The 12,537-nt window shown below is 34.7% G+C and overlaps 2 protein-coding genes across 2 annotated transcripts; both read left to right on the top strand.

The window, feature by feature from the left end:
- Window positions 1-2,319: 2,319 nt before the first annotated feature.
- Window positions 2,320-3,518, top strand: LOC126701885 (F-box protein At3g07870-like). The gene has a single exon (XM_050400313.1). It carries the CDS (start codon window positions 2,400-2,402, stop codon window positions 3,516-3,518), a length of 1,119 nt encoding a protein of 372 aa, XP_050256270.1. The 5' UTR covers window positions 2,320-2,399.
- Window positions 3,519-7,159: 3,641 nt separating this feature from the next.
- Window positions 7,160-11,654, top strand: LOC126714470 (syntaxin-22-like). Its single transcript, XM_050414630.1, has 7 exons — window positions 7,160-7,601; window positions 7,689-7,782; window positions 7,892-8,025; window positions 8,156-8,227; window positions 8,656-8,813; window positions 8,927-9,027; window positions 11,270-11,654. The coding sequence occupies exons 1-7, from the start codon at window positions 7,423-7,425 to the stop codon at window positions 11,333-11,335; spliced, it is 804 nt and encodes a 267-aa protein (XP_050270587.1). The 5' UTR covers window positions 7,160-7,422; the 3' UTR covers window positions 11,336-11,654.
- Window positions 11,655-12,537: the final 883 nt, after the last annotated feature.

The following is a 12,537-nucleotide window of genomic DNA, read 5'->3' as shown; positions in this document are numbered from 1 at the left end:
TTTTTTTTTTTTTTTTTTTTAATAAATTACGATATGCACCCATAAAAGTTAAGGGACATTTGATTATGCCCCCTCGTTCAAAAATTTGGATTTAGACCCTGAATGTTATTTGGCATTTTGAAATAAGCCATTTTGTCCATATTCAATGATATGTGTCCGTTAAGTGCCAGATGCATTATTTATAAATGGTCTAATAAAAATATACCAAATAAGTTGGATTAAGGAGACTCCTTGTATTGAAGAACAAGCTAGTCATAATAAACTTTATTGTACTCCTATACACACATAGGAGTGCTATGCTTTCTTCTTTCTTTCTTTCTTTTATTTTTTATTTTTTTAATAATTGGATAGTGATAATGAATTAGGGGGAATTTGAACCCTTTTTTTTTTTTTTTAAGCTGCAATTGTATTAAATTAAGATGGAAAAGCAAGACAATCTGCATTACAAGCTAATTTTAGGGGAGGGGGCAGATTGTCATAACTGAAACAAAAAGAACAACAAGGTAAAGCATGCTTAGCAGCAATATGTGCTGGAACATTACAAAGTCTCTATTTTTTTTTTTTTTTTTTAACCTTGAATGTCTCCATTGAAACACTAAAAAGTGTTAACCAGTTATGCTAAAAAGTTTTTGGCGTACTATGCTTTCTAATAAGTGCTTTTTAATGAAGATGATTTTAGTTATAATACAAAAATTAATAACAATAATAATAAAAACCATATTATTTTAAAATACACAAAAGTAAATAAAGCAATTATGTGTATGTATATTTGGTTTAGTTATAGTTTCGTAGGTGTAGTATATTAGGTTCTTTAGTTAAATTTAAGACTAAATTGATAGTTACATCCCTATAGTTTTGGTAATTTGATTTTTCCCCTAAACATTTTTCTCCACTAATGTTAGGTATCATTTGAATTTGCTCTCGTACGTCAGTGCATTTTGCCAAATAGTTTGTTAAGTAGACCAACAGCACCCTCTATATATATTTGAATTTGTTTTGATATTACACCCTATATGTTTGAAAAGGTTTTGATTAATTTAGCACTTTAACGAATAGCTAGAGATGACACATCAATGGAATGGAGCAAATCCAAATGATACTTAATGTTAGGAGAGCAAATAAAATTTTTGAATGTTTAGAGGAAAAATGAAAATTACTGCAAATTTTAGGGATGCAATTTACAATTTAGTCTAAATTTAAACAAATAGTTGCATTGCCCAATAAAATATAAATTTGTTATCTATATATTAAGAGAATTCGAAAAGTTAATTTTTGCAAAAATTAAAAACAAAAAACCTACCCAACGTTCATATGAAAAAAATAAAAAATAAATAAAAATAATAATCCCAGTTCCAAGTTCCCACTACCCCACATTCCTATAATAATAAAAAATAAATAAATAACTATCCATTTCCCACATTCTATTAAAAAAAAAAAAAAAACCCACGCAAAATCCAATCACAACTTCTCATTTCATTTGTTCATCTCTTCCGCTTTCCAACATTGTGGAATGCATAAAGAAAAATTCTATTAACATTAAATCCCACAAACCCCAAACCCACAATATTCTTTCAATTTCTTCTTCATTCTTTTGTCCTATTTTTAAAACTAACGCTATCTTCTTCCACACCAATTATTTCTTATATTGAATTCTTCTCAATTGTTAGATGTTTTCCTATCAAAATTAGTAAGTCTCTGAACAAAATTTATATACTACTTTTTCAATTGAATTATATTATATATTATACTTTCTCAACTACATATATTGTAAATTAGTAACTCTATGACATTATGTGATAAGTGAACTATAAGAAAGATGTCATAGAAAATTTGCTTACGGATATTTGGTTGACTATCTTTTGTCTTGCCTTAATTACTGTTGATATCAAATTTTATTATTATTTTTTTGAGTAAAAAGTTAGAAGACAATAGAACTTCTATTATTATTTTTTACAGCATTTTTTTAATGTTCTCTTTTTCTCTTTTTTTGAGAAACAATTTTTTAAATGTTCTAGAAAAACCAAAATTTGTAATATTAAACGTATAAATCTCAAATTAGGATAAATGAAAAATTATAACACTAAACTAAAAAAAAAACAACTTAGCAAGGGCGAAACACAATTAAATTCAATGGCACTGTATATTTGAATTTAATTGAGAAACATATATAGGTCTTTTGTTAAATATAAATAAATAAATAAAAGGTCGGTGGCTAACTTTGGTAAAAAGTCTAGTTTACCAAAGAAACTAGAGAGTCGGTTTCGGCATTCAGTATAATAACCTAAAAAGGGTTTATAGATTATACCTTTGTGGCCGACTTTGGTAAACCCTAGTTTAGCCTTTTCTTATATTGCAGTTCTACGAATAGAGAATACACCTGATCAGTCTCAACAACAACGATGGAAGGAGGCAGGAATTATGATTCTCTCCCTGGAGATATCACTCTACGGATATTCTCACTGCTTCCACTGTATCTTGTCCTCAGATTAAGGTTGGTTTGCAAGGCCTGGTATGCACTAATCACTGAATTTGCGGTCGAATACTTGAAACGCTCAAAGGAAACCTCTCTTGGGATCCTTTGCTGTAACTCTCGTTGTATTTCTTCCGGTGTGTTTTCCCTTTACATATCTTCTTTACAAATAAGAGGTGGCATTAAGACTTTGATGACAAAAACCTTATCTATCTCTCCCCGATTCACATTCAATGGTTCTATAAACGGTTTGATTTGCTTGGACGAAGCCAAAAACAATATTCATGTATTTAATCCCACCACCGGAGAGTTTGTTACTCTTCCACCTTGTCATTTCAGTTCTTATATAATTGGGTTTGGATATTATTATATAACTGGGTTTGGATATTGTCCTCTGACAAAGCAATATAAAGTGGTCAAAATTTTTCAAGATTTTTTTAAATTCGCTACTCCAGTCAAGGCTGCAGTAATAACCGTGGGTGCTCCTTCTAATTCATGGAGAATCATTGAAAGTAGTCCACTATACAAATTTACATTTACATGTGATGGGGGAGCAATCTATTTGAATGGTACTCTATTCTGGTTGAGTTATACTGAAGAAATTATGCCAGCCATTACAGCATTTGATGTTAGTGATGAAACATTCCGAATTATCCGTCTACCTTCAAAAGTTTTTAGTTGCAATCAGAATCGCTTGGCAAAACAGGAAGGAAGGTTGTGTTTAGTTAAATTCGACCGCGAGAAGGAATATTTTGAGATATACATCATGCTAGAGGATTTTCAATGGATATCTCAATGTAGAGTCTCTATGAAAGATTTTGAACCACATTGTGCAAACCACTATTTTAGTGGTTATGTATTCTTATGTCTCAAGAAAGGGAAAATAACACTATGGTCAACATGGATGAAAAGATTGATTTTTTATGATATCAAAAGTAGAGCCATTGAAACTATTCAAGTTGGTGACGCTAACGAAGAAATGATTGCAAGTCCTGAACTATTAACTTGTCCTTATGAGGAAAGTTTGACCCCTATTTGTAGTTACTAAATCAACAACAGGTATGAATTATATATATCTTCAAGTTGAAAGAACCAAACTATTTTCTTTGTTTAGATATATCGCAATCAAGCAGAATACTCAATGTGACAAGAATAATAAAAATAAAGTGTTTCTTTTTTGTTCTTCACTAATGTTTTGTTTAAAAACCATGATAGTTTGACTACGTCTTCTTATTTATTTATTTTTGTGGGGCTTATGAACTATGAAGTTTTTATGTTTTCTCTTAAGTATATTAAAGAAGATACAGAGCTGTAGCAAGAGAATATAGTTTGGCCTAATGGCCTAAATCCACGGTATAAAACTTTAAATGGCTAAAAAGTTTCATGAATTAATTATTTGTGGTTGTAGATTAAATAATAGGTCTCATTAGATAGATCAATTCTCAAATATTCTGAAATGTTTAGAAATGTTGATATTGAATAAAATGGCTATAGTTTTCCTTTAAAACAATTTGAGTAAAATGGTTTGCTTTCCATGGAGGCATTGAAGATTCCCCTTTTTTTTCTTAAATCCATTGATATATTTATCCAGGATGGACGCATATAGAACTAGGGAATTTTCTAGATCCTACTGCCAAGTTATTTTCTCTATATTTTTATTGTGTGAGCTCTTAATTAGATGCTAGAACCATTACTATTTTTGTTGAACTTACATTGCCTGGGTTTGGGATTCCGTTGCCTGATCGTGGCTTACTGTCGCCACCAGTGAGCAACAGTCCAATGAGAGAGAAGGGTGATCTCTAAGATTCTCGAAATTCAGTTGTAGAAATTGGTGCCGAAGTTAATCCGGAAAACTTGCAGCCTATTTCAAAGGAGAGGAAGCCTAAATTAATTTCAAAATTTTCACTGGAAAAACAAAAAAGATGTGATATGGATGAGCGCAGTTCTGAGCGCAGTTCTATTAGGCAAGATTTGAAGGATTCAGTGGATAAGGTGAAAGATAAAGAGCCTTCTCATGAATTGGAAAAAAATCTTTATAGTTTTTTTATAAGGATCAAAGGGATGAGGAACAGAATTTTGGGTTAAAAGAAGGTGGGCCCATGGATTTTAAAAACTGGGCACAAGATAATGGGATACGTCCCTCCAGTTTGAACGTAGATGATATGGAGTATGAGGATTGTGTGATGTCGGTAGTTGATGGTAATTTTCTGTCAAAGGTTTCAGACATGTCAAAAATTTCAAACTTTGGAAAGGTACCTGCTGCTAAAAGTTTGAGAACATGAAAAAGTCTTATTTGAGAGGCTAAAGATGCATCTCCTTCGCTTGATGAGGAAGTTGATGCACCTATTTCAAAAAAAAAAAAAATGTTCATCCTCTGTCAAAGTTTTTTTTTTTTTTTTTTTTTTTTTGAAATAATTATAAAATGTTGCTAACCTCGCAGCTCAAACCCTTTCCCCCCTAAACCCCCAAACACTCTGTCAAAGTGATTAGTAACGGCAATAGTGAGGTGAATCTAGTGAAGAAGAGAGCAGTGAAGTTGGATAAAGATCATGTTCCAATTTCCTCTGTTGGGGCTGTCTTTCGGCCTCATTTCCCAACGTGAAAGTTCTTAGTAACTTCGCAGCTCAAACCCTTTCCCCCCTAAACCCCCAAACACTCTGTCAAAGTGATTAGTAACGGCAATAGTGAGGTGAATCTAGTGAATAAGAGAGCAGTGAAGTTGGATAAAGATCATGTTCCAATTTCCTCTGTTGGGGCTGTCTTTTGGCCTCATTTCCCAACGTGAAAGTTCTTAGTTTAAACTGTTGTGGGCAGTGGCGACACCATGTTGGAGTCAGGGTGTTTCCCAAGAACACCCTAACTTAAAAAAAAAATTATATATAATAATTAAATTTTTTTTATTTGTTTTCCCTTTAAAAAAATTGAGGAACACCCTAAAGCAAAATGAGGAACACTCTCAAATTAATATATATATATATATATATATATATATATATATATATATATATATATTTGTTCTACTTTCAAGCAAAAAAAAAAAGCCCAAAAAAATTTTGAACTAAAATCTGAAGAAAAAAAAATGTAACAGTGCAAGCCCACAAAAAAGCCCAACATCAATCCTAAACGTAAAGCAAACCCAATCTAAACAAAAAAGCAACCCAACAGATGGTAAACAAAAAACAACCCAATCTAAAGCAAACCCACGGATTCTCAAAAAAAAAAAAAAAAAAACAAAAAAAACAAACCAAAACCTAATACTACAAATCACTAAATCAGAAACCTCAAATCACTAAATTAGATATCACTAAAGCAAACCTAAAGACAAAAACGTCAACAGAGCAACGCAGCCAACACAAGCCAACAAACGGATCAGGCATCACCACATCGAAGATTGGTCAGCCAACATAACTCAAGCTCCAGTCCAAAGCACATCACATCGGGATTCGGGCATCAGAGATCGCTCACTAGATCGGATCGGAGATCGCCAATCGGTCACGTCGCTCGTTGCTCGGCTCGGTCACGTCACTTGCTCCGTCGCCTGTCACTCATCACTCGGCTTGCTCCGGTGCTCCCTCAACCTCAACCTCAAGGTATTTCATAACTTCTCTCTTTTTTTCTCTCTGACTCTCTCAGTCTCTCTCTCTTTATCTAAAAAATGAAAATGAAAGTGAAATCTTAAAGGAAATGAATGAGTCACTCTCACTCTCTTTTATTCTTTTAAGACTTTAACAGTTTAACTTTAATAATTTATCTGGTTCTTTTGAACAACTGTGATTGGCTCAGCTTAGCTTTAACTTTATTAATATTTTGGCCCTGTTCTTAACTTTTTCTTTTTGGCTTTATCCGTTGGTGTTGGTGTTGTTGGTGAGACTTGATGCTTAGTTTTCGTTGATACTTGAAGACATTAATCTAATTTGTGAAAATTTTCATTTAGTTTCTTTTATTAGTTTTTCATTGAATTGTAATAGTTACTCTAACTTTTACTAGTGTTATTAAAGAGAAAGAGGAGGTTATTTTTTATTTTCATTTTTTTTGAGAAAAGAGGAGGTTTTTTTTTTTTTTTTTTTTTGAGAAAGGAGAGAGGCTATTTTTTTATTTGAAGAATCCCCCTATTTTCTTATTCCTAATTGTATAATGTGATTATTAATTAATAAAGTCTACTATCGATTCTCTTAAAATATAAAATAAAAAACTTTCCATATGTACTTTTTAGCATGACGGATTGGGTTTGATTGAGATTCCTCCTCCATAAATTGGAGGAGAATTTGGTCCTTGACTAATGGACCATAAGGTTGCTTTTTTATGAGCCACAAGGGGAAGGAGAGATTGTCAACGAGTGGTCAGTGGGTTGCAAACTTGCAATTGCATGGGCCACAGAGTCTTCAGCTCTTGGATGAAAAAAAAAAAATTAAAAGAGAAAAAAAGTAGCTATAGGCTTGACTTTAGGCCCACATCCCACGGCCCACCCACGTTGTTGGCTTCAGATATGACGGTTTGTATTAAATTCAATTTTACAGGTCAGCTGGGGAAGGAGATGAAAAAGAAAAGAATGATTTTTCGTTAAATTAATCATTAATCAATACGACTAAACAAACAAACAACTAAATTCCCGACGGCAGAGACACGTGAGCAACGCACAAAACCCCCAAAAGCCATAAACCCAAAAAGACATAAAAGTTAATTAGTACTAATTAATTAAAATTAACGGAGGCACGGACCAGACCAGTGCCCACTGAGTGCGAGAGAGAAAAAGCTGAATTTGTTTACGTGAGAGGCTGTTAGATCTATGCGTTGCTTTTGATTAATTTACCGTTCGGCACATACAGTTCTTTATCTCTATCTCTGCGCCCTGATTTTCTGGACGGTTACCCCAAAACAAAACAAAACAAAGCAGAAAAGCCATCCTATAAAAGTTGGAAGTAGCAACTAATTTTTACTAAAACAGGAAAGAAATGAGTTTCCAGGATTTCCAGAAGCCATCGTCCTCAGTGGGCGGTCGATCGCAGCCGCAAAGCCCATCGCAGGCTGTGGCTGCCGCCATTTTCCAGATCAACACAGCCGTCTCCGCTTTCCGCCGACTCGTCGACGCCATCGGAACCGCCAAGGACACTCCTCTTCACCGTCAGAAGCTGTCAGTCCTCCTCTCTCTCCCTTTCTTTTCCACTCATTTCTCTCTCTCTCTCTGTCTCATTTTTTTTTGGTTTTTCAAAATTTTCAGGCACACCACAAGGCAACGGATACTACAATTAGTCAAAGACACTTCTGCTAAGATCAAAACCTTGAGCGATTCCGACCACGATATCTCTGTCAATGTACGCCTCTCTCTCTCTCTCTCTCTCTCTCAATTAGGTCTTACAATTTTATATGTAATATAAAGGATTGTGGATCATATTGTAATTCGTCATGATTGATATTTTTTAGCCTAGTAAGAAAATAGAAGATGCAAAGCTTGTCAGAGATTTCCAAACTACATTGCAAGAGTTCCAGAAAGCTCAGCAGCTTGCCTCTGAGCGCGAGTCCACTTACTCTCCTTCTGCTCCTCCTCCATCGAAAACGTAATTCTTTCTCATCGCGTCTTTTCCTTTTATAACATGTCTTAATTAACATTAGGCATTCCTAATTCCATTGCTTTCTTTAGTTTTGTATTGCTCAACTTGTTGTATGCTTTTTGGTTTCGCGGAACAGCTCCGACTCTGATGAATATTCGGCACCCAGTGTGGATCAGGAAAACAGGCCTTTTCTATATGATCAGAAGCGGTAACTTTTTAACTGTTTTCTGTTACTTTAATATGTTCTCATTGTCATTTGTGACATGTTTCTGTAGTGGGTTTGCTAGTTGAATGCAACATTTGCCTATCTAGAATATATCACAATTGTTTAAAACTTAAATGAATCTTTGTGACTCTGTAAATTTGTATAGATTGTAGCCGTAATGCTTGCATTGTTAGAGATTGTTAACAACCATATTCATTGTCTCATACTAGTTCTTGCTGATGGGAGTGGCTTTTGTAAACTAAATCATCCATATTTTTTTCTGTAAATGGAAATCGTGTTTGAAATTGTATAAATCAAATCTGGTTTGGTTCATAACTTGATTGTATCTACCTAGTAAAGTCTTTTCTAAGACGTGGAAAGCTTAAGAGAATTTTTGTTCACTATCAATTTTCTTGAACAAAAATGTGCAGGCAGGAGGTAGTTCTGTTGGATAATGAAATTTCCTTCAATGAGGCTATGATTGATGAAAGGGAACAGGGTATTAAGGACATAGAAGAGCAAATTGGACAAGCAAATGAAATATTCAAGGACCTTGCTGTTCTTGTTCATGAGCAGGGTGTCGTTATTGGTAAGATGCCTGCTATGCTGAACATGAATTATTCTTGTTGCAATACACGGAGCTTTCTTCTCCCTTTTCTCCTCCCCCAAGAAATAAAATTGTAATTTGCTTTGTTATAACAGACGACGTTCACTCAAACATTGAGTCTTCTTCTGCTGCTACAACTCAAGGTCGAGTTCAGCTAGCTAAGGCTTCCAAAAGTTCAAAATCCAAGTCCTCATGGGTAAGTAGTTTAGACATTGACACTCTATTAAGTTCAAGCAGTACTGACCCAAAAGCTACACCATTGCAGGCGTTGGTTTTGTGGATCTTAAGTTGTTTAGAAGTAGTAGTAGTATAAGTACTTTTGCTTACTGAGAAAGGAAACTTTCGAAGCCATGTAGTCTAAAATCAGACTTCAATTCAAAGTCATACAATTTTTACTATGCATTTGCAATAAGGTGTGAAATGCACCAAAACTTTCTGTGCTTGGATAACCAAAGAAGTGGAAAATTAGTAGGATTAAATGGAAGAAATATGGTGGGGCTGTAGTTCATGTAGGTCAGTCCATGACCAAGAGATGAGACAGAAAATTCTTCTCTTTCATCCTTGGCAAGGCAATAAGACTCCAAAGAATCCAAATCCTTTACTTTGGGTCTGTTTTATTACCTGGTGGCTCTGTTGGAAACATGTCAATGTTAAATCTGATTGCAGTGGTGGCCCTTATTAATTTTGAGTTAATGATATCTGCATGAGCAGTGCCAGGTCATGTGGTTACCAAAATAGTATCTCTTTTTCTTTCAATTAGTGTCTAATGAGTGCAATGATATCGCCTCTTCATAGATCAACCCAAGTTTTTGTCAACGGTTATAGACACTATTGAAACCCATCCACCTAGTGGCTGTTTGGTAGCACATCCTCGTCAATGATCTCTAGCTCACATGGCACCTCCTCACTATATAAGAGCAAGGTGGAGAGTGAAGTCATTGGTTGAAGACCCACTAGGTCTGAGTGTAACTTTACCCAAAAGAAAAAAGCACACCCACCCTCGCCTCCCCCCCCCTCTTCTGTCCTCTAGAGGCTATTTGGTAGCAGGCCCTTCTATGGTGGCTTGCTCATGCTATGGTTGATGGTCTACCCACAATATCACTATTCCAATTAAAAGAGCCTTGAGGGAGATATATTAAATGATGAACACAGCCTTACAGCAAGGCATACCTCATGTATTCGGTCTTAATGGTGTCTTAATGGAGGTAGTGACAAACTTTCTTGGTGTCTTAATAGAAGTGGGAAGTTTGATGTTCGGTCTTTTTATCTTAAGATTCGAAATGCAACTCTTACTTCTTTCCCTTGGAAAGGCATTTGGAAAGTAAAGGTTCCTAAAAGGGTGGCGTTCTTTATGCGGACTGCAACTCATGATCAGATCCTTACTTTGGATAATCTTATGTTCTGAGGCCGAATTTTGGTAAATCGTTGTTGTATGTGTTGCTGTAATGAGGAATCTGTGGATTACCTACTAATTTCTTGTCTGGTTGCTCATTCTCTATGGATGTATATGCTTCGGCTGTTTGAGATAGGTTGGGTCGTGCCTGATTCCATTATAGACTTATTCTTTTGTTGGTATCAGTGGCTTTGGAAACATAATTCTGATATTTGGAATCTGGTTCCGGGTTGTTTAATGTGGAATATTTGGGCTAAACGGAATCGGCGTTCCTTTGAGGATATGGTGAAATCATTGGATCAGTTGCTAGATTTATGCAAACGGACCCTCTTTGATTGGTCTCGGTGTTGGGGCCTCTTGGATTGTTCTACTATCACGGATTTTCTTTTTGTCTCTTAGTATACCTTAATACCTGTTTTGCTGTTCTTATCCCTCTTTTCTTCTTGTTCACTATCGTGAATCTTGTATTTTTTACATGCTTTTCTCTTTGAATAAAATTTTTTCTTATCTATCAAAAAAAAAAACCCTCATGTATTCAATAATAGTCGAGGCTCTTTATCAATTTTTTCTACAGATGCTATATAGCAAATCAAGGAAGCACTTTTTTCACTCATTGTTGGAAAAACAAACTACTAAGAGAACTTGTGTTTGAAGGCTCCACCTTGACAAACCCAACATAGATCCAACCACTTTTATTGCCCCGCTTGGTAACAAGCCTAATAGAACATGAAAGAAGCTGAGAAAAAAGAAAGGAACAGCCAAAAAGATAGAAAATCCAAAGGAAGATATTTTAGGAATGGTTTGGTACCTAATTAAACTCCTTTACATAATTGTACATCATGAACACATGATAATGTGCCATAAATATATGCCCATCTATAATTTCTCAAGGAATCATGTAACTGTAAGCTAATAATATCAGGTAAAGTGCTTAAGTGCATGACCATTTTCATTCAAGATATGGCAGTTATGTCTACTTTTCATATTTCCTTCAAAGTTCAAACACATTGTGAATAATATTGTTTTGTTCTTTTTTACTTGGCAGTGTTGGTGGGTGCTTGTGATAGTTGTGATAGCAATGATCATCTTTCTCCTTGTCCTTATCATTTAGAGCGGAAGTCCATCTATATGCTGTTCTGGTGTGCCCTACAAGATTGTGTTTGTGTGCTTTTGTACATTTTTGTTGATCTAAGTTCCAGGAATCACCACATTTTTCCATGATATTTACTTGTATTAGAGTGGAATACTGGTTTTTGTTTTATTTTTCTGGCCCTCTTTCTGGTTGCGGCTTTTTTTTTTTTTTTTTTTTTTTTTGAAGAGAGAGGGGAGGAGGTGGGGGTTCTCGGCTAGTTCACCTGTTGTATATTTATGTTTGTGGGTTTCAATACTATGAGAAACATAATCTATTTATGCATGTATTTGCCAGAAAAGTTGTGTTAGTTTCTATCTTTTCAGGTGGTGCACATATTCCGGATACAATTAGAGCTTAATTCCAGAGTATGATTGGTGATTGGCTTTATTATATAGAACAATAATGAGGATAGTTTAACATCCTGTCATTAAATCCCTTTGCCCTTTTAATGGTGCCCATGTTTTTTCCATTCCTGACTCCAGCCACTCTTCTGTGCTTTACAATTTGGCACCAATACCTCCCTCATGCAAAAAGCTTTGGTGAAAGTCTTGGATGCTATTACACGAATCTTTCCTTTACTTCATATCTCAAACAAAATATCACTTGCTAAATTTGTTCTTTCAGCTATAACTTGGAGGATCCAACTTGTTCATCTTGTTATAATACACGCTAATATTAATAGCATAGCTGGATAACGTTACATGTTTGAATTGGCAAAACAAACTTTGAAAAAACTAGAGCCAAAATTCGTTTAGCACCATCATCAGTAACTTAACAAGAATCCCTAAGTATATGTTTGGATTGCGCGTTTGCGCGTCCACGTTTTTTCTTTCTGCGTTCTTTTTTTTTTTTTTTCAAGCAGCAGTTGTTGACCAAGTCTTTCATTAACAGTGTTTCTATGCACTGTTCATGAACCCACAAATTACACTTTTTAGCAATTTTTTCATTAAAAATAGGTCCCACAGTACTATTTACACATTTAAAAATTATTTCGCTACAGTGTTTTCAGTTTCAGCAAAAATAAACTCAATTCAAACAGACCCTAACAAACCATTAAATTTAATTTAATTTATTTCTTTAAAACCCCCCACTAAATAAGGAAGAAGAAGATGGGCCAAGAAATTGCGGGCTGGCCCGAAATATTATACAATTTACCTGCAAACAAATACACGAAAAATATT

The sequence above is a fragment of the Quercus robur genome, chromosome 2 (genome assembly GCF_932294415.1).
Source record: "Quercus robur chromosome 2, dhQueRobu3.1, whole genome shotgun sequence".
Classification (NCBI taxonomy): domain Eukaryota; kingdom Viridiplantae; phylum Streptophyta; class Magnoliopsida; order Fagales; family Fagaceae; genus Quercus; species Quercus robur.
This window is presented reverse-complemented; position numbering and strand designations above follow the sequence as displayed.